We start from the raw sequence: 24,283 nt of genomic DNA on the forward strand, positions 1-24,283 counted from the left end.
AACCTATCTTTTTCCTCTGGGAATGTCACCAAGCTGCTCCTCAGAAAAGTTAACGCTTTGGTATAGGGCTCTCTCCACAGGGCTACTCCATTTCCCTGCGCCCCCCCCCCCCACGCCAGCCATCCTTTCCATGAGAGCTGGAACAAATGGTGACATACTAAAGCATAACAGTCATTCTCTTCCAATAGCCTCCTCACATGTATCACTCCTGCAGGGGGGTTGAGAGGGCTTTGATTTATTATATAGCTTTTGGATACAGAAACATTGAAAAATGGTAAAATAATTAACTCTTTCACTCAATCCCCCTTTTACCTCTTTTTTAAATAAAAGAATAAAGTGTGCAGTAATCCTGAGCTAAATAAATAAAAAATTCCACACTTTTGCGCATCAGAACCATCTGTATCACAGGGAAATATCTGCAGTCCTCAACAATCTTTTATCTTTATGTTAACATTTTCAGTCTTTGGACATTCTGAGAACTTCTTTGATTTGGGACCTCTAACAAATGTATATGAATAATTAGCCTATTAACTAATAAAGTTGTAATTGGGCACCATCCTCCTCTCATTCAGTTGTGTCTGTAATCACTTAGGTCGCATCTGGGGCTAACATAAAAAACAGATACAAGCAGGAAGGAATTCCTTTCTTAATATGATTACTGTCAATCACTTCTGGTGTCTAGACCAAGAGAGTAAGATACAGCCAGCCACTTTATCTATCCATCAACCTATCCATACTTTCACCCATCTGTCCTTCTCTCCATCCACTTCACTGTGCCACGGGGGAGATTTAAATGGAAAGGAAATATGGTTCAGACCCTTGAAAACCTCACATAAAGGGTGGAAATGTTTGCCAATATTCTCCAGCTCAACAAGTGGTCCCTCACCATCATGGAATGTTCTCTGTCAGGTATCATATCTCTGTGTTAATTACTGTCTTATGCTCAGCCATGACTAAGCTCCAGGGAGCAAGAATCTATTTTGCATCCCTGGTGGGTGGCACATAGAAAATGCAAAATAAACATTACTGAATAAGTAAATAAGTGTGCAATGCACAATACAAGACACAATAAAGAAAAACAGATGAAACTTCTGTTCCTTGGAGTGCATAATGGGTCTCCATGATTTAGTACTGGTTGGAGCAGAGGGCCCAAATGTTTGCATTTAGGTGGTGCTAGGTAGTGGAAAGCTGTAGTTCAAAGCCAAGGGATTATACTGTCTTACATGGGTCATTCAGCACCGAGAGCCTGCCCACTTGCCTATAAACTGGAAAGGGGGTTTTAGAAAATATGTTCCAAATTCCTTGAGTTATGGATTCTCTACAAAACTAACATTACTATGCTAAGTACTCAAGTTGTAGCTTTACAGGGTGGTCATGGGCTGAGCCAGGATCCCAGGCTTGCCTTTCTAAACAGTGCAAAAAGGACCATGGCTTTTTTCTTTTTTTTTTTTTTATTAGCCCAGGCTGGCCTTGAACTCGTGATCCTCCTGCCTCCGCCTCCTTCAGCAAATCCTACTGGCATGCGCCACCACCACCGGCGATATTTCTTATCTTTGAGGATAGGAGAAGGGAAAGGTATTAAATTAGATACTTGCAAGTTTAAACCCCTAAGTCTAAACTTTCTTTACTTGAAGTCAAAAACGTTGCTAAGGTTAAATTTAGTCACAGAAAATACATGTCATAAACTTTTTAAAAAGAACCCTAATTTAAAATATTTTGTGTCAATCTTCATCGAACCAATATTTAATAAGCCCCAGTATGTGCCAGGCAGTACTTAGGGAGTGAACCAGGTAAAATACAGCCACTTCTAACCCAGAACAGTTGATCCAGTAGAGAAGACAGAAAATACACAAGTAAATGAACAAATGAAGACGGGGTTATGAGCACAGACCATTCAATAAACATCTCTATATGAAGAAACACAATGATAGCAGGCTCTTCTTTAGATGGCTTCTCTTTAGAGGTGATATTCCGTCTGGGACCATAAAGCACTCTGGCAAAACAGTGTGGGAAAGAATATTTTAGGTGAAGGGAATAGCAAGGGCAAAGGCCCCATAGCTGGAAACAAGCTTGAGGAATTCACAGGACAATAAAGTGTCCAGAGCATCTGTGAATGGAGGAGGGAGAGACCCAAGGACACTGAGGGTGAACTGCAGAAGGCAAGTGCTGCCAAGGGTCTGTGGACTCCCGTGGAGGAAGATATCACCTAGCCTTTCACCAAGGTCTACCGAAAAATTCACACTACCTTTGATTACAAAGGTAGACAATGCCCAGAGTGATATTAGCAGTGCCTGGGACTTGTTACAAGCAGTGAATATGATACAGCATATTCATTCATAACATAGTTACTGCAGATATCAAAAAATACCACTTATGCTCACCACAGATGTAAAATCATAATAGCTACTAACCAGCTCTTAGACCTCATTATTTCAAGTATTAACAAGAATACACAAACATTTCTATGTTTTACATTTTATAGGTATTTAATAACTATATTTGAAAGGAATTTATTTCCTTGGTAACTCTGTGTATTTCATTTTGCATATGTAAAATTATTATTCTGAAAAGGGGTCCTTAGACTTCACCCCTGCCAAAGCTTTTTGTTACCTATGAGGTTCATTTCAAGCAGGGTAGAAAAGTAAATGTGGGGTGGGGATGCAACAGAGGAATAATTGTCATTTTCTTAAGTTGTCTGGGGGTTTGCATAGAGAGGATTTGTGGCTGCCCAAGGCAGTGCTGAAGGCAGAAGGCTGTGGCTTTCAGTGACCACTGTTCCAGATGATTCTAAGCAGAATCTCAGGGTCTTTGTGAACTTGGCTCCTCTCTGATGCACAGCCTTTCTACTGCACCACCCCACACTGCCCAGTGGGCCCTTTTCAGAGCCTGTCCTGGGACATCTTCCCAGGGAGCTTCAGAAAATGAGCTCATGTGTCCACAAGAAAAACAAACTTGGTGTTTGCCACTGTTTGGTTTGTGTATTGGTCTAGAAAAGAAATGGGATTTTTATGTAAGAAAGCCTTCCAGAAGGACCCCAGCAGTGGCTGGGCAAACACCACGGCGACAGACTATAAACAGGCAAGAAGGCCCAACCCCTGGCCCAGGCCCATGTGCGGCAGCCCCTTAGCTTACATGGGCCTTCCTGTTTTCCCCAACCTCTTCCACACTGCATCAACACACAGAGGCTTTTCAACACCCTCTCAGAGAACTGAAACATCATTCTCACATGGCAGGCCCAGTCCTCATACCCATGGGTATAGGCTCCACCAAGAGACCTGAAGATGGACTTAAACAGGGCTGGAGCTGTCGGGTAAGGGTCCATGGTTCAGGAGACTCTGGCAGCATAATCTTGTGCTCCTAGCTCTCCAAACAAGAATTAAACAGAACAGGGGAGGCAGGAGGTGAAGGATAAGTAGGAAGCTTCTTAGGAGAGAAGGGTGCAATGAAGGCATCTAAGGCCCTAAACTTGTATGAAATATCTGGGTATAGCTGGAGTCTGGGTGGGGACAGTTCCCCTCAAAAGAGAAGTTGCATGTCCCTCAGAGAACAGAAGTGGAGAAGAAGGGGATGATGACCTTTGAATCTAGACCAGGGTGCTAATGAACTGAATGTCTGCATCCTCAAAGTATACACGGTGAACCCTAATACCTAACACAATGGATTAAGAGAGGAGCCCTATGAATCACAACAGAGCCCTGACAGGAAAAGATATGAGAAAGTGTGCTTCCTTCTACTGTGAAAGACACAAGGAAAGCAGAAATGGTCCTTCATCTTAGACATCTAGAACCAAACAAAAGTGAATATCTACTGTTCAAGCTACTCAGTCCATGTTATTTGTAATAGTGGTCTACACTATTACACATATAGACCATATATATGAAAACAAAGTCTAAGTGGGTTTGTCAATGCAGGTGTAAGCCAAAGAAGCAGGTCTGCACTGTGCCCACAGCTTCCCAGTTGCACTGTGTGCTTCTTTCTAAACATTTACTTTTTAAATTTATTCATTTTATGTGATGGATAGATTGTCTGCATATATGTATGTGTATCATGTGTATACCTGGTATCTAAGGCAGCCAGCAGAGGGCATTGGATTTTCTGGAACTAGAGGTACAGATTAATGTGAGGTATCATATAGGCTCTGGTAATCAAACCTAGGTCCACTGGAAGAGCAGCCAGTGCTCTTAACTGCTAAGCCAAATATTCAACCCTATCTGTTCCTTTCTAAAAAGGACAGGTTGGTTTTTGTTTTCTGTTGAAGAAGGGCCTTTTTGTCCATATGCACCAGCATATCAGGCTTTGTTTCCCCCAACACCTTGTCAGGAACATAATAGAAACAAAAAGGAAAACCTTTTATTCTTCACGTCTCAAGGCTCTCATCCACCTATCTTCCAGAATCTTCTATATTTACTGGAGTTTTCAACTGCCCTTGGTAGAAGAGACAGAGAACACTGCATTCTACTCCTTCTTGTTTGGAACCAGAAATCCCTGTATTTCATATTTGCATGTTTTATACTTTTAAGAAGCATATGAACCCAATAAAGCAAAATATGCAGACTTCCTTCATCTGTATGGCAGAGATAAGTTGTGTTCAGCAGACCTATTTGGAGTGTTTGCTATATCCCTACAGGAGCTAAGCCCTTGGCTGCTGTTGGAGGTGGCCATGTTGGGACTAAAGACAACTAGGCTGACTCAATAGATGGTTGGTTCCATCATGAATACCAAACTCCCAAGTGAGAGGGATGGTAAGCTTAAAACAGAGTTGCCTCCCAAGAGCAGGGTGCATGGAAATCAGAAAAAAGCAGGGAGTTCTGCCTGGGGACTCCAGCTGGCCCTGGCCCATTTTCTCTGTTCTCCCTTGATCTGAGATACTATGGGCCAGTTAAAGAGCCACTGTACTTCAGTTTCCCCTTCTGGAGTAAAATAATAGCACCTGACTCAAAGATACTAGGGAAGTAACAGTTCATCCTGGCACACACCAAATAGGGAACAAATATTGGCTGTATCTTTAGCCCATTAGCAAAGATGTCAGATGGAGCCAGAATTCCTGTATCTGCTTAGCTGAGTTGTAATGGCTTGGTTGTACAGAGGCTTTGGCAACTAAAGTGCTCCTTACCTATGGTCCTTCGGAGGTCTTCACACTGGCTGATGTGAGGAAACTTCAGGATTTCCTTCCACTTCTTGCTTTTCCCTTTGCGCTTTCCTCCACCCCCTGCAGAGATGGAAAGATGCCACTGATGTTGGTGCTGCCCAAAGCTCCAGAGCCTGCATCCCACCCCCATGAGCCTTTCCACCAGCTTCTAGGCTTTAGATCAAGTCAGAGACATGCCCTGAGCCCAAAACACTCTCTCTCTCTCTCTCTCTCTCTCTCTCTCTCTCTCTCTCTCTCTCTCTCTCTCTCTCTCTCTCTCTCTCTCTCTGTGTGTGTGTGTGTGTGTGTGTGTGTGTGTGTGTGTGTGTTTCTTCCCATATTTTACATAGCAGGAACTATTATGTTCCCCTTGACAAAGAAGAAAGCCAAGGCACATGGAAGAATGAAGTCATTTAGGACCACACAGCTCTGTTTCTCTTTTAGACTGGATCAAATTGTGTAGCCCAGGGTGGCCTTGAACTCACAGAGATCCACCTGCCTCTACCTCTCAAGTGCTGGGATTAAAGGTGTGTGCCACCACTGACTGGCCTCTATGGCTAACTAGTGGCTTAGCTCCAAACTCTGATCTTCAGGCAAGCTTTATTTGTTAGATCACAAACAAAATATCACCACATAAATGTGGTTTGTTTGCCTGTTCTTCAGCAAACAGGGTGCTAATATTTAAACACAAGGACACTCTGCATACGAAACCATTCTGGACTTCTTATCCACAGTCAGACATCCCACATGGCAAGAACCAGCTAGAACTGGTTAAGAGTTGCCCCATGACCAGGACACAAGACACCCAGACTAGCTGTCTCCACCAGCTAGGCACCCTCTTGGATGCCTGTCTACTCTCTACAAAGTTGTATGTGTGCTTGCCTGGTTACTACAAAGGGTGGTACATGCAACCTCATAGAAGGGAAATCCTCTAGGAAAATCAGCCTGCATAGCAGGTGAACTAGGCTAGACACGTCCAATACAACTGCTAAGTACCTGAAAGGACCATCAGAACCCATGTGGCCCATATGGCTCCCATTCTCATTCCTACATTACTGATTCCAGGAGCTTGCTGGGATGAAGAATCTCTTTTTGTAAGATAAAATAGCATAAACTGATGGTTTCAAGTGTAAAATTCAGTAGCATAAAGTGTGTTCGTATTGCTGTATAAATATCACCACTAGCCATCTCTAGAACATTTTTGTCATCCCAAAAAATAAACATGATTTGTTAAAACAAAACAAAAACAAAAAAAAAACTTCCCCATACTCCCTCCTCTAACCCTATTCTCTTCTATTTTCTGTCTCAAATAGAAGAAATAATTTCCCCTTGGTGTCTGGCCTAGTTCATGCAGAACAAAGCCTGTAAGGTCTATCCATAACATAGTACATGTCAGAAATTTATTCTTTTTTAGGGCTGAACAACATTTGGTTATATTTGTTTTGTTTGAAACAAGGTCTCATGCAGCCTAGGCTGGCCTTGAATTCCCTGTGTACCCACATATGACTTTGAACTTTTAATCCTCCTATCCCTACTATCGAAGTGCTAAAATTATAGGTATGCAACACCACACCCAGTTTATGTGGCACTTGGAAACAGAACTCAGAGCTTTGTGCATGCCAGATAAGCACTCTACAAACTACACTATATCCTGACCACTGGATATGCATTTCTCCATTCATCTGTCTATGGATGCTGGAGTGGCTCCTAATTTGAGGCTGTGGTAAATATATTTTCCATGGACATTTGTATTCGAGCATCTGTTTCAAGCTCTATTTTTAATCCCTTTAGGTACATTCCAAGGAGAGAAGCTGCTAGGTCACACAACGAGTCAATTCTTTTTTAAGAATAGATGCTGCATCCTTAACAATGAAAATTCCCAGATTGTGATCCCACTCTCTGACTGGAACCTAAGAATGTGACTTCTCCAAGGATCCTCAGGTGTTTCTCAAGTAACTGGGCTATGCAAAGCAGGTATTTGCTTCTCACAGGCAGTAACAAGGAAAATTAACATAGATTCATTAATTCATTCAACCAGGATATGTTGAGCATCTCTTAAGTAGTGATCCTTCTGGAGGTACTGGGACACAAGTAGTCATGTTCACAGAAGACAGAAGTCAAACTTTCTTTCCTCTGGTGGTTTTTAACCCCCAAGACTATGTCCCAAGAAACATGTCAAAATATCTGGAGATATTTAATTGTCACAGCCTACTATTGGAAGCTGATGGATACAGCACAAGGGTGTGAATAAACATCACACCATATACTGGGCAGCATACAAAGACATAGAATATTAGCTCTAAAATGTAGCAATGTGGGGAAACCTTTTTTATCTAATGGCAGCACTTAGGAAGGGAGCAGGGTTTGAAGGAGGTTTGCTGATTATGGGGACAACTGTCTAGGACATAAAAGGAGGTGGGGAAAGTGAGCAACCTGGAAAAAGAAACACTGAAGCTGGGCCCAAAAACTTGAGGAGAGTTTAGGAGATAAAGGCAGCACACTCAGGCAGTGGTGGCTCATGCCTTTAAACCCAGGAGGCAGAGGCAGGGGGATCTATGTGAGTTCAAGGCCAGCTTGGTCTACAGAGTGAGTCCCTGGACAGCCAAGGCTACACAGAGAAACCCTGTCTTGAAAAATCAAAAGAAGGAGGAGGAAGAAGAAGAAAAAAAAACAAGAACAAGAAGACACTCTGCCCCATGGAGGCTGCACAGGGACAGGGTACAGGCTTCCCAGGTGGTACCGGGGGTAGCTGGATAGAAGTCTTCCTAATCCTTACATTGTCAGCTTCAAGAACAAGTCTAACAAATTGTGGAGGACGGAATAACGCTCCCCAAACATGTCCTAATTGTGAGAATCTGTGAATACGTTAAACTACATGGAGGGGGTTAAGGTTAAAGAAAGAATTACAGACAACAATAGAGACGTTTTCTTAAATTACCCAGATAGGCTAATCATTGTCAACTTTAGTACATTTAAAATCACCTAAGGACTGAATCCTATGAAACCTTGAACCAAAATAAATCTTTCCTTATGCTGTTTCTGGAAGGAATCTGGTCTCAACCACAACAAACAAACAAAAAACAACTAAAAAAGGTCCAATGGAATCAAGGAAAGTAGAAGCATAAGATCTGAGTAAGGAAACATGAGAAAAGACTAGCCTGGCCATTGTAAGCTGTGAAGATGGAAGGGACCTTAAGCCAAGGAATGTAGGAGACCTGTAGAAACTAGGAAACACCAGAGATTCTTCTCTGGAGACCCAGAAGAAGCCTGCCCTGCTCACACCTTGTTTTTAATTCAGTGAGTAATGGGTCAGACTCCCAGCCTACAGAACTGTATGATGCATGGTTTTGATCCACTTAGTTCTACAAAATAGTGTGTGTTATTTCAATCTACTTGGTTTATGATCATTTTTATAGCAACCATAGGCAAATGGTACAGGATACTTTGGGCAGAGTGCTTCTCCCCCCCCCCCCCCCCAAAAATGACCTCCACACCTACATCTGGCCCTTTAATTCTGTTAAAGGTCCTACAATAAACCCAACCTCCTATAACTTGGGCAGACTACAACAATGCCCAATGTCTTAACAAACAAACCTGCCTCAAAGAGGTCACTACTTCTAAACAAATAGCACAAGTAGGCTGTTGAGTTTCTAAATTATGCATTTAATGGCTAAAAGTGTTGACACTGTTATTTCAGTAGAACTTGATTATTTCTCTGTATCTTAAGATACAAAGCTAGGCACAGTCCCGTTACTGTAGAAATTTCTCCATTGTCCTGGTCACAGCTGTCCCTAGGCCCGCTGCGCCACTTTAGTGGAATATCAGTCCTACAAGGGGGCTAGGACCCTACATCCTATCTCCCTGCTTCATAGGCCAGATAGGCCTCAGCAAGAACAGCTAGTTATTTCTCAGTCCTAACCACCTAGGGACCCACAGGTTCAACTCATTTTCCTTGGCTACATTCAACCCTACATTCACCTTCTCCCTAGCCTTCTTTTCCTCTGGACCACTAATCTTAGGGCTTTTGCACTGCTCTACCAGGAATACTCACTTCCTGTTTTTCTTAGTGTTTCTTGTTGCACGAATCCTAAATGGTCTTAGAATAAAAACCCGGAGCCAGAAAGTGATGGCAGGAAGCAGAAAGGTATATAAAGGCATGAGGACCAGGAACTAGAGGCTTTTTAACAGCAGTTCCGCTGAGATCCCTTCCGGGTGAGGACTCAGAGGCTTTCAGTCTGAGGAAACAGGATTAGATGAGGAATTGGCGAGGTGAGGTTGGCTGTGGCTTATTCTGTCTCTCTGATCTTTCAGCATTCATCCCAATATCTGGCTCTGGGTCTTTTATTAATAAGACTGTTTAGTAGTTCATGTTACAACAATGTATAGATATCATTCTGTGCATTGGTGTGCCTGCCCAAACTGACAGCAGGCATAAAGTAGAAGAGACCCAGTCTTGCATTTTCTACCATTCTCTGTCAGTCTGTAGTAAATACTCAGTGTCTGCTTATTAGATGGAATTTGTGATTTGTCTCAGGTACCTGCACACATCATGTTTCTTGCAGACTCGAGTCTCTATCAGCAACTGTATTTCCTGCCCCTCTATCTGCCAAAGCCCCACCTGGCCTCTCAGTATAGCTCCAATACCCCCCTTTCCATGGTGCCTTTGAAAGGCAAAGTCCTGTCTGTCCCTCTGCCTCCTTAAAGGGGTGAGGGGAGACAATGATTCAGTTAACACAGTATCTGGTAACTGCAAGCTTTCTTCATTTCGGCTGAGCAGGAAAATGAATGATTACTTGTAGGAATTAGTGACAACCTTTCCTCTGCTGCAGGCCTCTGCACTAGCTGTACCCTGAATCCAACTCAACAGATGAAAATTGAGGGCTCAGTGAGAGAAGTTCACCAAACTGACACTGTCACAATTGCATGCACCAGTTCACAGCCATCTAGGGATGTAAGCAGCCTTGATCCTCTCTGGCTTTACTGACTGCTCCATTGTAGCCCGAAGAGCCTGTAAAGACAACCCAGTCTCCGTCAGTGTGGAGGTAATAACCCATTCCAAGCATTAAAGCTCAGGGAACACCAGAGAGTAGTGGTCAGGGCCAGAGAGAGCAGGAAAGAGGGTGGTTTCAGACAGGAGGATGGCCTAGAGCTAGGTAGGATGGCTCCTGCCACTGAATAAGAAAGGGATAGGATGTAGGACAGAGGTGCCAGCTGAACTCTGCTCACTCATGGCTCAAGGGAAATCCCCAAAGGATCAAGAGATTAGACCTTAAGCTTGAATGAGAAGGAGGATAAGACAAAGCCTGGAGGGGTACACTAGGGGAGTATGTGTGTCTCCTGAGCCAGGAGTTTCGAGTTTCTGCCAGCTCCTTCATTAGTGCAGTCTCTGGAGACACTGCTACAGGTGCCCTCTGATTAGGGGATGGCAGGAAGAGGGATGGGGCCAACAAAAGCATGAATGCTTCAATGGGAGGGCATGCCCCAGCAGTAAGTACAGTACAGGACTTGACAAGTAGTAACAGTCACCCTTTCTGTCTCTTCTCCTTTCTTCAGTTGTTTTGCTTTTTAAACAGAGCCTCATTATGTAGCCCTGGCTGGCTTGGAACTCTCTATGGGTTGGTCTTGAATTCAGAGATGGGTCTGCCTCTGCCTCCTAGATGCATGTGCTGCCACACCCACCGGTTTGATTTGGAAGTTAAATAAATGTGGTGTTTCTTACACACTCAAGGCCAGGGAACGTGGTAAGGTGAACCCATCTTTTACTCATCATCTAACCCTAGTGATAGATCCTAGGTACTGAATCCATTTTGCAGATGGGGAAATTGAGTCACAGAAAGGAAAGAGCCTCAAACCATTAGATAATTTGGCCTTTCACAACTCCAGCAAAGGCTCAGGTGTCTTACTCTCGGGATGATGTTCATTTCCTCTCTGGGGAAGCCGAGAAAAGCTTTGTGGAAAGAGCTTTCTTCTTGCTCTTCTGTTGTTCTCACGGCACTTGTTGGGGCAGCAGCACAAGAACCTGGTTAGAAATTCATGTTTCCAGGGTTGGGGAGATGGCTCAGTGGTTAAGAGCACTGACTGCTCTTCCAGAGAACCTGGGTTCAATTCTCAACACCCACATGGCAGCTCATAACTGTCTATAACTCCAGTTCCAAAGGATCCAACACACACAGACATAGATGCAGGTCAAACACCGATGCACATAAAATAAAAATAAACAAATCACTTTTTAAAAAAGAAAGAAATTCATGTTTCCACTGCTGAAATCAGATGAGCCAGAAGCCTGTGAGTCTGATGCAAAGTCCTTGAGCAGCACCAGAGATATGAACTTCCTGAAAGCTCATTCTCTGGTTTCTTATCACCCTGCTTACTTCTAAAGAGAATCTGTAGAAACACAAGAGTTTGGACTTGTCTACTGAAAATATTCCTTCCAATTCCAAAATTTTGTAATCAGGGCTCTAACTCATCATGACAACAGTCCCATTTTCCAACTCTTGCCTGCCTTGTATCATATGATACTAGGCCACTATCAAATCCAGAGTTCTCACAACCTTTCACCAGCTTTCTGTCTTCCTGCCCTGGCTGTTATGTCCCTGGGGGAAAAAAATCTGACCTGCTGGCTCATCTTCTCTCTTGAGGCTATGCATCATGGTCTTTCCTGAAGTCTGTAACAGTCTGATAGGTTTCAACACAGTGGATGGAAGGGAGACCATGCAACCAAGCTTGAACAAAGATACCAGTGGTGGCAGGTGTGACTAGAGATGACATGGGAGAGCCACTAAAACCATCAGCTTATCCTCCAAAGTTGTTTGGAATATTGCTAATAGAGACCCAGGGCATACAGACCCAAAGACTTCCTGCCAGGACCCCACCCACGAATTAAAGGCCTATGGTTTGGTAAGGTCTATGCTATGCCTACACAAGGGACCAAGTTTGTTACAGATTCTCATCATGCTGAGCCATTCTATTATAACAGACTACATACCAGAGAGGAAAGCTGTAGAAATCAGAGATGTCCTCAAGACATTCTGACCTTGGTCTGAGAGATTTTTACATGTCCTAATGACTGTGTCATAGGTCACTCCATTGTATTTTCAGGCACAAAAGGCCAATGACCTACTTGCTCTTGGCTAACACCTAGATGGCAGTGCTATAATGCTGCCTGAGAAGTATGTGTGGTTAGGCTCTGATAAGTTCTTTACACTCAGGTGAGTTTTCAAGACTCAGCTACCTATACACCATTACTACCCCAGATGAACCTATTTAGAAGAAACCCTCACAGAGGGGACTGCCAAAGGCACATGTGTACCATAATCTTCTGAGCAAGTATAGGCCATGGACTCTGGGTAGCTAAAATCCATTCTCCTTTGGGCAAGGACTACAAGGAGCTTTTAGAAGTCATGGCCTTTGTCTTAGTTACTTTTCTATTGCTATAATAAAACATGACCAAGACAATATAAAAAAAAAAAGCATTTAATTGGGCTTAGTTTCAGGGGGTGAAAGTTCATGATGGCAGAGCAAAGGCAAGGTAGCATGAACAGCTGAGAGCTCACATTTTGATCCACAAGCATGAGGCAGAAAAAAAATCACACTGGGAATGTTTTAAGTCTTTTGAAATATTAAAGCCCATACACCCAGTGACATACCTCCAACAAGGCCACACCTCCTTCCCAAACATTTCCACCAACTGGAGACCAAGTAATCAAACCTATGAACCTACAGGGCCTTTCTCATTCAAACCACCATTGTCTTGGTGTCTGAGTGTTTGAAGGCCTTCCCAGCTAGGCATATGACTCCACAGATGGGCAGGATATGTAAGTAGAAAGGTCTAGGGACACAGAGCAGCATCCTATTCAATATGCCTTTAAAAACCTGATCCCACCACCAACTGAATCACATGGCAGGGCCCATCCTGGGTATCCAGAAGAGCCAACTCAGAGACTCAGGAAAGGGCCCAAGTCACATAAGATTAGGTCATTCACACTCCATTGATATTTAAGAAACAGGCCAGGGAGCAGCCTGACAAAACTCAGTAAGGCTGGGATGGGGCAGGTGGTGAGAAGTCAGAGGAATGACAGGCAAAAGAGACTATTTCTAAGCCAATTGGTCTGTCTACTAGTTGGCTGTTTTACTGACACTTTTATCAAGGGCTTCTGTTGTAACAGAAGATCTCACTTAATGAACAGACAAGACAGAAGCTGTGGTGAGGCCAGGAGCCTCAGCACACGCCAGGCCTCCCAGCAGTCCTTGCCTCTGCAGGACTGGATGTGGTGAGACAAAGACACACAGTTCTAACCCCAGAAAATTCCATGGTGCCGCAGTTTCCAGTTAGAAGAACCCAAAACTTCCTGAGTGGAGCATGGAGAGGCATGGTGTACTGCCCAGGGCATGTGGGGCCTGTGGTCTGTAACAGGTTTCAACATCTCCAGGCCCAACCTCATGGCCACACCACAGTTGGGGTTTCCAGAGCATAAAAACCTCAGCCACACCAGGGGATCCCACAATTTCAAATAAGAAAAACCAAAACCAACACAAGGCCTGATTACTGGTCACCATGGGGACAAGGAGACAGGCCTCCTCAGCACTTATACACTGTGCCTAAGAGAAAATTCTGGAACAACTTGGAAGAGATGCACAGCTGAGGATGGCCCCTTAGCAAACCCTTGCCCAAAGACAGTGCTGGTGATGGAGGTTGCATCCTTGGGCATCCTTGTCACACAGCAGTTGCTCCCACAGATTCTTAACCGAAATATAAATGATGCCACTGTGCTGAGCCTACCATTGTTGAGTCACTCAGTATTTTTTTCCTCACACAGACACTGCTGCTACCATCTTGCACTGCTGTGTTGCAAACCAGCACCTCAAGTTCAAAATACCTGGCACAATACAGGTACCACTCTGTAGCAGTCAACACCATCCCCATCTTCATCACAGCTATCCCCATCATTACCACCTCTATTATTACCAGTATCCCCCTCCACCAGCAATAACACCATCTCCATCACAACCATTCCCATCATCACCACCTTCACCACTGCCTTCATCCCTTCCTACCATCATCACCATCACTATCATCTTCAACCCAATGATCATCATCATCAACACCATCATCACCTTCCCATTCTAATTACCATCACAATTATACTTCTATCACTATCTGATCAAGCTGTTTGTGAATGACAGAACCAAGGACAGAGTTGATATGAGACAAACATTAAATCTCAAATTAAATTTTCTGACTCCATGTTTATCCATGCCTTTACCCTACCATATCCCTACTTCAAATTTACCCCCTGCCCCAACACATACACACTCCATCATCATGATGTCCAGATTTGTCTCAACACTGCTAAATGTGTCACATAAGTCAGGCAGGCATTGTAAAGTATAGCCCACTACTTCTCATACCTCACACCCCCCACTTGTGGGTAATCACTCCACACCAGCATCTTCTTCTCACTCTTCCTCAATTTCCTGAGTATGCTCCCACCTAAGGACTCTGCTGTGGCTCAGGGGTCAGTAAACTTTCTCTGTAAAGGGTTACAACAATTCTGTGAGTCACAGAGACAACATATTAGCCAGCTATATTCCACTAAAACTTAACTTATAAAAAATGGCCTCACAGGGGGTGAAAAAACTGTAACAGCCAGAGGAGCAGGAAGTTTGCTGTAAGACTGTGTCTCCTAGGAACGTCAGATGCTACATCCATGAAGTCTCACCAACATGGTTGTCTGTGATGATATTGTGTCCCCCAATATTTTGTGTACCTTAATAAACTTATCTGGGGTCAGAAAACAGAAGAACCACAATATTAAACATAGAGTCCAGAAAATGGTGGCACACACACCTTAATCCTAGCATTCTGGAGGCAGAGATCTATCCGGATCTCTGTGAGTTCAAAGCCACACTGCAAACAGCCAGGCATGGTGAACTAGAGCCTCTGTTAAGCTTTTAGGCTTTTAGCAGCAGTTCAGCTAAGATCCATTCAGATGAGGACACAGAAGCTTTCAGTTTGAGAAAACAAGATCTGCTGAGGAGTTGGTAAGGTTAGCTGTGGCGTGTTCTGTTTCTCTGATCTTTCAGCGTTCACCCCAATATCTGGCTCCAGGTTTGTTTTTATTAATAAGACCTTCTAACAATTCATGCTACAGTTGCCCAAGCATGAGCTGAATAAGGTTGACACCAATAGACATGCTAATGTGGACAAGGAAAAGCTCAGGAGGCTTCATCAACCCAACACAAAGAACAACAGGTACCTAAGGAATGCCCAGAGTAAGAGAAATAAAATAGTCTTGCTCATGGAAGAGCACATCAGTTGACCATCTGGTGGTTAGCCCTAAAAACATATATACAAGTAACATAATATAGACTGAGCAGGTCTGTGTATAATACACACACACACACACACACACACACACACACACACACACACACATTTGAAAAAAGAATAAGGAGAGGTATATGAAAGGATTTGATGGGAGGAAAGGGAAGGGGAAACTATGTAATTATAATTACAATCTGAAAACATAAAAAAATTGTTGGCCGGGTGGTGGTGGTGCACACCTTTAATCCCAGCACTCGGGAGGCAGAGGTAGGTGGATCTCTGTGAGTTCGAGGCCAGCCTGGGCTATCAAGTGAGTTCCAGGGAAGGCGCAAAACTACACAGAGAAACCCTATCTCGAAAAACCAAAAAAAAAAAAAATTGTTATGGAATATTTATACACTATGTGAAGATATATTGCTGTGACTGATGTAATACAGAACTAAATGACCAATAGCTATGCAAGAGGTTAGGTGGGACTTCCAGGGGCAGAGAGGACTCTGGGAAGAAGAAGGCAGAGTCACCAGCCAGACATAGAGGAAGCAGCATGAGCAGTATGGAGAGATGAGGTAATAAGCCACACGATAGAACAAAAATTAAAATAAATGGGTAACACGACTTTTAAAAGATCTTATTAATAGAAAACCTAGAGCCAGATATTGGGGTGAAAGCTGAAAGAACAGAGAAACAGAACAAGCCACAACCAACCTCACCTCGCCAACTCCTCAACTGATCCTGTTTCCACCAATCCTCAGACTGAAAGCCTCTGAGTCCTCACCCCTGAGGGTCCCAGTTGAAATGCTGCTCAGTTCCTGTCTCCTCACACCTTCTATACCGTTCTCAATGCAGGAATGTTACTTCCTAGGATTAAAAGTGTGTGTGCTTTCCAAGCAAAAGCATGAAATCTCAAGTGCTGGGATTAAAGACATGTGCCACCACTGCCTGACTCTGTTCCCAGTGTGGCCTTGAACTCAGGATCCAGAGAATCTCTGCCTCCCAAGTGATAGGATTAAGGGTGTGTGCCACCACTATCTGGCCTCTATGTCTAATCTAGTGGCTGCTTCTGTCCTCTGATCCCCAGATAAATTTATTAGGGTACACAATATATCACTGCATAAATGGGTTAATTTAAGTTATAAGAGTTAGTGGGACAAGCCTAAGCTAAGACTGAACTTTCATAATGAATAATAAGTCTTCTTGTCATTATTTGGGAGTAGGCTGGAAAGACAGACTCAACATTTAGCACCCAACATGGAGCACATATTTCCATATAGGGCCTGAGAAATCTTAAAAAAATTAAAAAAAAAAAAATTGGACACGGCTTTCTAGTAACCCAGTGCCTGGGGCTTACAGTGGCATGGCTGCTGTACGGTGAGTACTTGAACAGCCAGCGCACTAAGAAGAAACAGCCCAGGCTCAGCAAATTCCCAAAGCTGAGGCAAGTAAATGCTGCTGGTACTGTGGGCACAAGGCTAGGCTCTCACAGACCTGAGCAAGATAAAGACAGCTACCAGAGCGAGCCCAGTGGCTGGTTTAGAGTCATAAAAAATAAAAATAAAAAATAAGTAAAATAAAAAAGCTGTCATCAGTGTTTTTTATCTTAGCCATTCTGACAGGTATAAGATGGTATCTCAGAGTTGTTTTGATTTGCATTTCCCTTATGGCTAAGGATGTTGAGCAATTCCTTAAATGTCTTTCAGCCATTTGGGATTCTTCTGTTGAGAATTCTCTGTTTAGATCTGTACCCCAGTTTTAATTGGATTGTTTGGTATTTTGCTGTCTAGTTTCTTGAGTTCTTTATGTATTTTGGAGATCAGCCCTCTGATGTGGGGTTGGTGAAGATCTTTTCCCATTCTGTAGGCTGTTATTTTGTCTTATTTACTGTGCCCTTTGCCTTACAGAAGCTACAACTCACAGCTCCAGAGAAGCTAGGAAACAAGGAGGACCCTAAGAGGTATGTACAGATGACCTCGGGAAGGGGCAACAGAGGACATCCCGATGAATAAATTGGGGGTGGGGGTGGGGGGCAATAGAGGGTAGAGGATGGAGGATGAGAACATGAGGGAACAGGATGGTCAAGCTGGGGGAGGGACAGAGTAGGAAGGTAATGAACAAGGTATCTTGATAGAGGGAGACATCATGGGGATAGGGTGAAACCTGGTGCTAGGGAAATTTCCAGAAATCCACAAGGAGATTAGACTACTAGCAACAGTGGTGATGATGCCTGAACTGGCCTACCCTGATAATCAAATTGGTGAATGCCCTAACTGTCATCATAGAGCCTTCATCCAGTGACTGATGGAAGCAGATGCAGAGATCCACAACCATGCATCAGGCTGATCTCCAGGAATCTAGTTAAAGAGAGGGAAGGGGGATTATATGAGCAAGGGGGGTTAAGACCATGATAGGGAAATTTACAGAGACAACTGAACTAAGCTCAAAGGAACTCACAAACTTTAGACTGACAACTGCCCTGCATGGGGCCGGACTAGACCCTCTGTATATGGGAGACAGTTGTGTAGCTGGGTCTGTTTGAGGGGCCCCTGGCAGTGTGATCAGGATCTATGCCTGGTGCATGAGCCAGCTTTCTGGATCCCATTACCCATGATCAGACTCCTTGCTCACTCCTGATAAGGTGGGGAGGGGCTCAGTCCTGCCTCAACTTAATATACCAGGCTTAGCTGTCCCCCCATGGGAGAACTTAACCTGTTGGAGGAGAGGATGAGGGCTGGAGCTGGGGAAAAGTAGGGAGGAGTGGGAGGAGGGATAAGAGGGGGATCTGTGGTTGGTATGTAAAATGAGTAAGAAAATTAATAAAAAAAAAAAAAAAGATAATCCCTAAAAAAATAGTTTAAAAAGGTATCTGGATTCTATTGGAGAAATTATTTTGGCTACTCCATGTAGTTTAAAGGATATTGATTTAATGGCGTAACTCACAAATTAAGTAATGGGTAGGTCGCAGGGTCTGGGGAAGGTGTAACGCAGTCCAGTGGTGTTCTCTGGAGCTCTGCACAGTCCACCTTCACCGTTCATCGTCCTGGCACCGAGAGCGCACAGAGAGAGCACTGGCCCATCCAGCTCTCGGGTCCCCAGGCGCCTCCCCTCGCCCCGCCTCATAGGCGTGACAGTTGCCAGAGTCTCAATGGGAGCTGGAACTTCCAGATCGAAGCTGGAATGGCTACCCACTACAGGATTCTATATGGTGCTTTGTTGACTTTGAATTTTTTTAATGCTAATATACAAAAAACAATAGCTAAAATGCTAAATACAAAAAAACAAAGAGACATTGGATTGTGGAAACTGTTAAATTAAACCAACGTATGTATTTTAAGACTGTCTTAACTTCAAAAGGAAAGTCAGAAAATATGTTGGGTTGGGGTCTTGAGAGGTTATGCCTTTGTTTCACAGGAAACAAAAAGTTATGGTTTTCTTCAAAATCAATAAAGATCAGATTTGATTGGTAGAGATTACCTGAGGATCTTAGCAGTAGACATGAAGAGAAAAGCCAAAAAAGACTACAGGACAGGTGATGTATATGCTGATCCCTCAACATAGGAACAGCTCTGAGACTGGATGAGACATGATAAATCTTGTTGGCTACAGAGTCCTCATGACTTATTATTGCATGTTATCCTTTCATATGGCATGGATAGAGGTTTGGTTATACAGTCCAAACAAACTCATAAAGTTAACAGATGCCTTTTACCTGCTCAAACATAAAACAAAAAAAAAAATCATCTTTAACTGACTTGTGCACACTGCAAATCCATACTTGTGTTAATGCAGAAATAGATAGATAGATAGATAGATAGATAGATAGATAGATAGATAGATAGATAGATAGACAGACAGAGAGATATAGTTTGTGTGTCTTCAGAACAAAAGAACTAGATACCAATAAAGACAAGTAGCCCAGGTGATCCAGCCTCACAGAATGCCTCTGTTGCAGTTTCCTCAAAATTATGCATCCAGAACATCTTCAAAGTTGCTAGCTGAGATGGTCTAGTCTCATATACTATCCAGTCAAGACTTCAGATAAGTTCTACACTTTCCATCACATAGATGTAGCTGGAGTTTTCTCTCCGGGTCCCGCCAAGCCCTGGCAGTCCGACAGCCCACTTATAAAATAAACACACAGACTCTTATATTATTTACAAACTGTATGGCTGTGGCAGGCTTCTTGCTAACTGTTCTTATAGCTTAAATTAACCCAGTTCTATAAATCTACACCTTGCCACATGGCTCGTGGCTTACCGGCATTTTCACATGCTGCTTGTCATGGCGGCTGGCAGTGTCTCCCCAACTCAGCCTTCCACTTCCCAGAATTCTCCTCTCTCATTGTCCCGCCTATACTTCCTGCCTGGCCACTGGCCAATCAGAGTTTTATTTATCCCGTTTCCTCAATTCTCTTCTCTGTTAGTCCCACCTATACTTCCTGTTTGGCTACTTGCCAATCAGTGTTTTATTTATTAACATATTTGCCATACAGAACAACCCACAGCACATAGAGACTAAACAAAAAATAATACAGCTCGCTCTCCTAGGACTTGACCATTACCCCAATTTTCTCAGGGTCCCCTAAAGATGCCATCACCCCCAGACAACAGGAAGCTATCTATTGAACATGCTATCCACATTCCCAAGAGGTAGGGTGGGTGATTTCTGGTCATTCAGTGGGTTATGGATGTTTGTCATTGTTTAGGGGGGCTGGTTACAAGTTGTTATTGGTCATGGTCAGGAAAAAAGCTGAACAAAGAAAATTTAGATTCAGTGATCTCATTCTGAAAAGAAAAAGAGGGGATACAGAAATGACAGGATAAAGGGGTAGATTACTGAATCTACTTTCAAACTAAAAAAGCAACTACTAGTCTCAAATATTTTATATTGTTATAGATTTATGTATACTGATACAAATTTAAGGTTATTTTTCTTATATTGTATATATGTTTCTACTCTTGTTTAAGGTATAGTACCTATGAAGCCCATACAGCTTTCATTACATTTGTAAATGTAAAGTTTTAGTCCTAAAAAGCTATTTAGGATAATAAAGAAATACAGGTTAGTAGTTAGTTATCTATAACAATCAATCTTATAGTCATGTTAGGTATATTTTCAAGGTCAAACAGAAATATATTTTAAATAGATAAATGGTCTTCCAACACTTCAAAGATGTACAGAATATGGCATTTAAAATGTTTTAATAACAAAAGGCTTTTCATGACAGTGAGACATATATGCTCCTGGCAACACCAATTTACTTCAAAAAATAATGATGGTCATCAAAGAACCTCTACATGGAGTTTGCTTTCTATGTGGCAAAGCTAGCCACTTGGCAAGAAACTTCCCTTGCCTTGACTACTGACAGTATGCTGTCCAAATTGGACAAGCAGGACACAAAAGAAAGCAACTGCCAAACTTTGCCAAGATAATGTAGGACAGTCCTTCAAAAGTTCTGCTTCGAAGAAAAGTCTGCCAGATATTCATAAGCCTGTAGGGCAAAGACACCTAGGCCCACAGGCCCAACATTGCAGAGGAACCTTGGGATGACTGCCCAAGCAGCCAGCTATTTCTTTTGTTTCTTAGTTTTAAAAGTTGCTTGCTCTGCACTTCTGTGGTAATATTTTACCACATTTACTGAGGTAATATTTTATCCTTCGTGAGTCTCTGATAGGGGTTGAAGACTAGATAGTTATAGTTACAGTTTTCCTTGTTACCCAGATTCAGAAAAGAAACTCACAATCTAAGAAAGTGTTTTTAGGTCTAAAAAGGCAGTTTTAGGATGATAATACAAGTTATAATAGAAAATGGTTTAAGTATAAATCTTTAAATTCATCAAGGTAAGACAGGCAATAGAGTATTTTCTCTGAATGTACCAAATACAAATGGACTAGACATTGTGAATGTAATTCTTACTTGATAATTGTTCTTATTATATATAGTTTTACCATGTTATAGTGTAAAATCTTGCCTTTTTATTTAGACAAAAAAGGGGGAAATGCTGTGGGATATTTGTGCACTGTGTGAAGATATATTGCTGTGATTGGTTTAATAAAGAGCTAAATGGCCAATCGCTAAGCAGGAAGAGGTTAAGTAGAACTTCCAGGGATAGAGAAGACTCTGAAAGAAGAAAGCGGAGTCACCGGCCAGAATGGAGGAAGCAGCATGAGCAATATGGAGAGATGTGGTAACGAGCCACGTGACATAACATAAATTAAAATAAATGGGATAATTTAAGTTATAAGAACTAGTATGACAAGCCTAAACTAAGGACAAGCTTTCAAAGTTAATAAGTCTCCATGTCATTATTTGGGAGCTGGCTGACAGGAGAAAGATTCATTACAAAAATTATTTTTTACAGTAGCCTCAGATGCCTTATAGCATATTCTCACATTCTTACAGTCACACATGTATACATACACACAGGCACCTACCCACACTTTCACATGCTGACACACCCCCACACTCAGAGCTTCTTCAGACACAGAGGCTACTTCACAGACACCCATGTGACCATCTGCCACCACAGAGAAGCCCAGGCTATGACTGAAGCAAGGGTAGGCAGCATTCCCCAGGATGGGTGGCAGCCATTCCATCCCTGCTTCCTGGGCCTGCCCTGCCCAGCAGTTCTTGAAGGAAGCATCCCTTTCCATGTTCTGTCCTTGTAGCGTGTTTGCTTCCTGATGCACGGCCACTTCAGTTTCTTTCTTTCCATTTCATTGTCACAGTGATAGTATCTGTGCCTGATCCAGAACTTACAGCTGACCTCCTACAGTAACAGCAAGAACTTTACACACAAGCTCACCGAACTCTAACTCAGGGATCTGACTGGACAAAGAAACTGAGGCTCAAAATCTTGCCTTTCGTAACAGCTAGGAACAGAGAAGCCAGGATTCCACTCATTTCTCTCTAACCTTGAAAGGCAAATATCACATTCCAAGACCTCAGTGTCCAATCATAATTCAGGGCCACAGGGTTCTGTATTATAAAAAGGAAAAAATAAATTGATTTCAATAACAATTTATGTAGCCCCACGTATCTAAAATACTACCATTTCAACATAAAATAGGTATAAAAATGAGATATTGTACATGTTTTTATACTGTCTTTAAAATCTAGAGTATATTGTGTATTTCAACATACCCCAGTTCAAACTCCCTGACCATAGGTGGCAAATAGCTCCTCTGACAATCAGTACAGGCCTTAAGCCCAAGAGAAACATCAGAGAAGACCAAGAGCAGCACATGTATTCAGTCACACACTAATTCAATCGTTTACTCCTCCATTCACTTATCCAATCATTCATCCTTTCACTCAATCACTCATTCATTCAGTCACATCCATCTCTTTGGTCACCTATCCATTCATTCATTTGCTCATTCAGCTATTAGTCAGTCCACTCATCTATTCACTCACTAATCCATTTATTCAATCATTTACTCGTTTAGTCATTCACTCATTTGAGCTCTCAACTAGTATTTACTATACCTACAAAAAGTGAGGCGAAGGACTTGGGTGGGGCACACTTTGAATAAGACAAAAGCAACTCTTTCTCCCACAATTTTACATTCAGGGTAGGGACATGGGTGAGGGGTCACACCACCCTGGCAAAGTCCCAGTGTCCCATATCCTGTCCCCACAAGGATACAGTGGTTAGCTGTCAGGTTAGGACATCCAATATGGGGTACCGAAAATGTGGATACTTAATACCTTCTTATAAAATACTACTCATTTTCCCTGCTAAAGAAAAACAGAAACAGTGACCTAGAATGATGCTTATCCCTGGACCCTGAGAAGTTCAATGAGTTGGTCCAAACCTGGTGGAGAAGTCTCATTATCCCTATGCCACTGAAAGAACAAGGGGATGATGGAGCCAGTTTCAATGTCCCCATTGAAAAGCCCAGGTGGAGGATGGTGAGCTGTCCCTTGCACCAGGCAACTGAAAGCCTTCAATCATGTCTAATGGAGAAGGCAGGGCTGCAGAGCTTCTAGGGTTCTCACCAGGCCCTGGATCCTTTATCAAGACTCCCCAAAGACTGGTTCACCAAGAGATAACAACAACAACAACAAAAATATAGGGGGAGATGAAAAGAAGGGAAGGGAGGGGGTAAAGGGGAGAGAGAGAAAAGGGGTGTTGCCAAACACCTCTCTCTAAAGAAAATGTCCTTTCTGAAAATTTCCAGGGGCCTCAGGATGACCACCTCAAGGACACTGTGTGTCTCTAGCGGGACACCTGCACACCCCAGGTAAACAATACGAGAGTAGGCCCCATTGCAGCTGGATGAGTGTTGCACAGGTAAGCTCAGCTACTTACTAGCTGATGAACTTTGAGTAAACAACTCTTTAAGTCTCAGGTTCTACATCTATAAAATGGTAAGAAAACATCTACTTTGCAAACCATAATTGTAGGAATAATAGAAAACATGGGGAAGATTCAGTGTACACAAGCACTCAGGGAAAATTTCACCACTGTTTGGTAGGTATTTATTTACATCAGAACCAAGCTGTATGTTCTCCTCCATGTTCCCCCATGACAGTTCCCTTGCTGTAATACAAATCTTAAAAGGTCTTATAATAAAAAAACCCAGAGCTAGATATTGGGTAAAAGCTGAAAGATCAGAGAAGCAGAACAGCCAGCCACCAGCTTACCTTTACAAAATCTTCAGCCTCAAGAGAGAGTTCCTGTTTCCTTATGCCTTATATACCTTTCTGTGTCCTGCCATATTGCCTCCTGGGATTAAAGGTGTGTGTCACCACTGCCTGGTTCTGTTTCTCTCATGTAGCCCAATGTGGCCTTGAACTCACACAGACCCAGATGGATCTCTGCCTCCCGAATG

At 42.9% G+C, this 24,283-nt stretch overlaps 1 protein-coding gene across 4 annotated transcripts in view; it reads right to left on the bottom strand.

The window, feature by feature from the left end:
* The window catches only part of Grk5 (G protein-coupled receptor kinase 5), a 213,559-nt gene that overhangs the window by 106,941 nt on the left and 82,335 nt on the right, over window positions 1-24,283 (bottom strand). For 3 of the 4 annotated variants that reach the window (XM_028860757.2, XM_028860758.2, XM_028860756.2), the window contains exon 2: window positions 5,114-5,209. The exons of the other annotated variant lie outside the window; for it this stretch is intronic. In XM_028860757.2, coding sequence (XP_028716590.1) covers window positions 5,114-5,209 — 96 coding nt within the window. The remainder of the gene's footprint in view (window positions 1-5,113; window positions 5,210-24,283) is intronic. 4 annotated transcript variants of the gene reach the window in all.

The sequence above is a fragment of the Peromyscus leucopus genome, chromosome 1, assembly GCF_004664715.2.
Source record: "Peromyscus leucopus breed LL Stock chromosome 1, UCI_PerLeu_2.1, whole genome shotgun sequence".
Lineage (NCBI taxonomy): Eukaryota > Metazoa > Chordata > Mammalia > Rodentia > Cricetidae > Peromyscus > Peromyscus leucopus.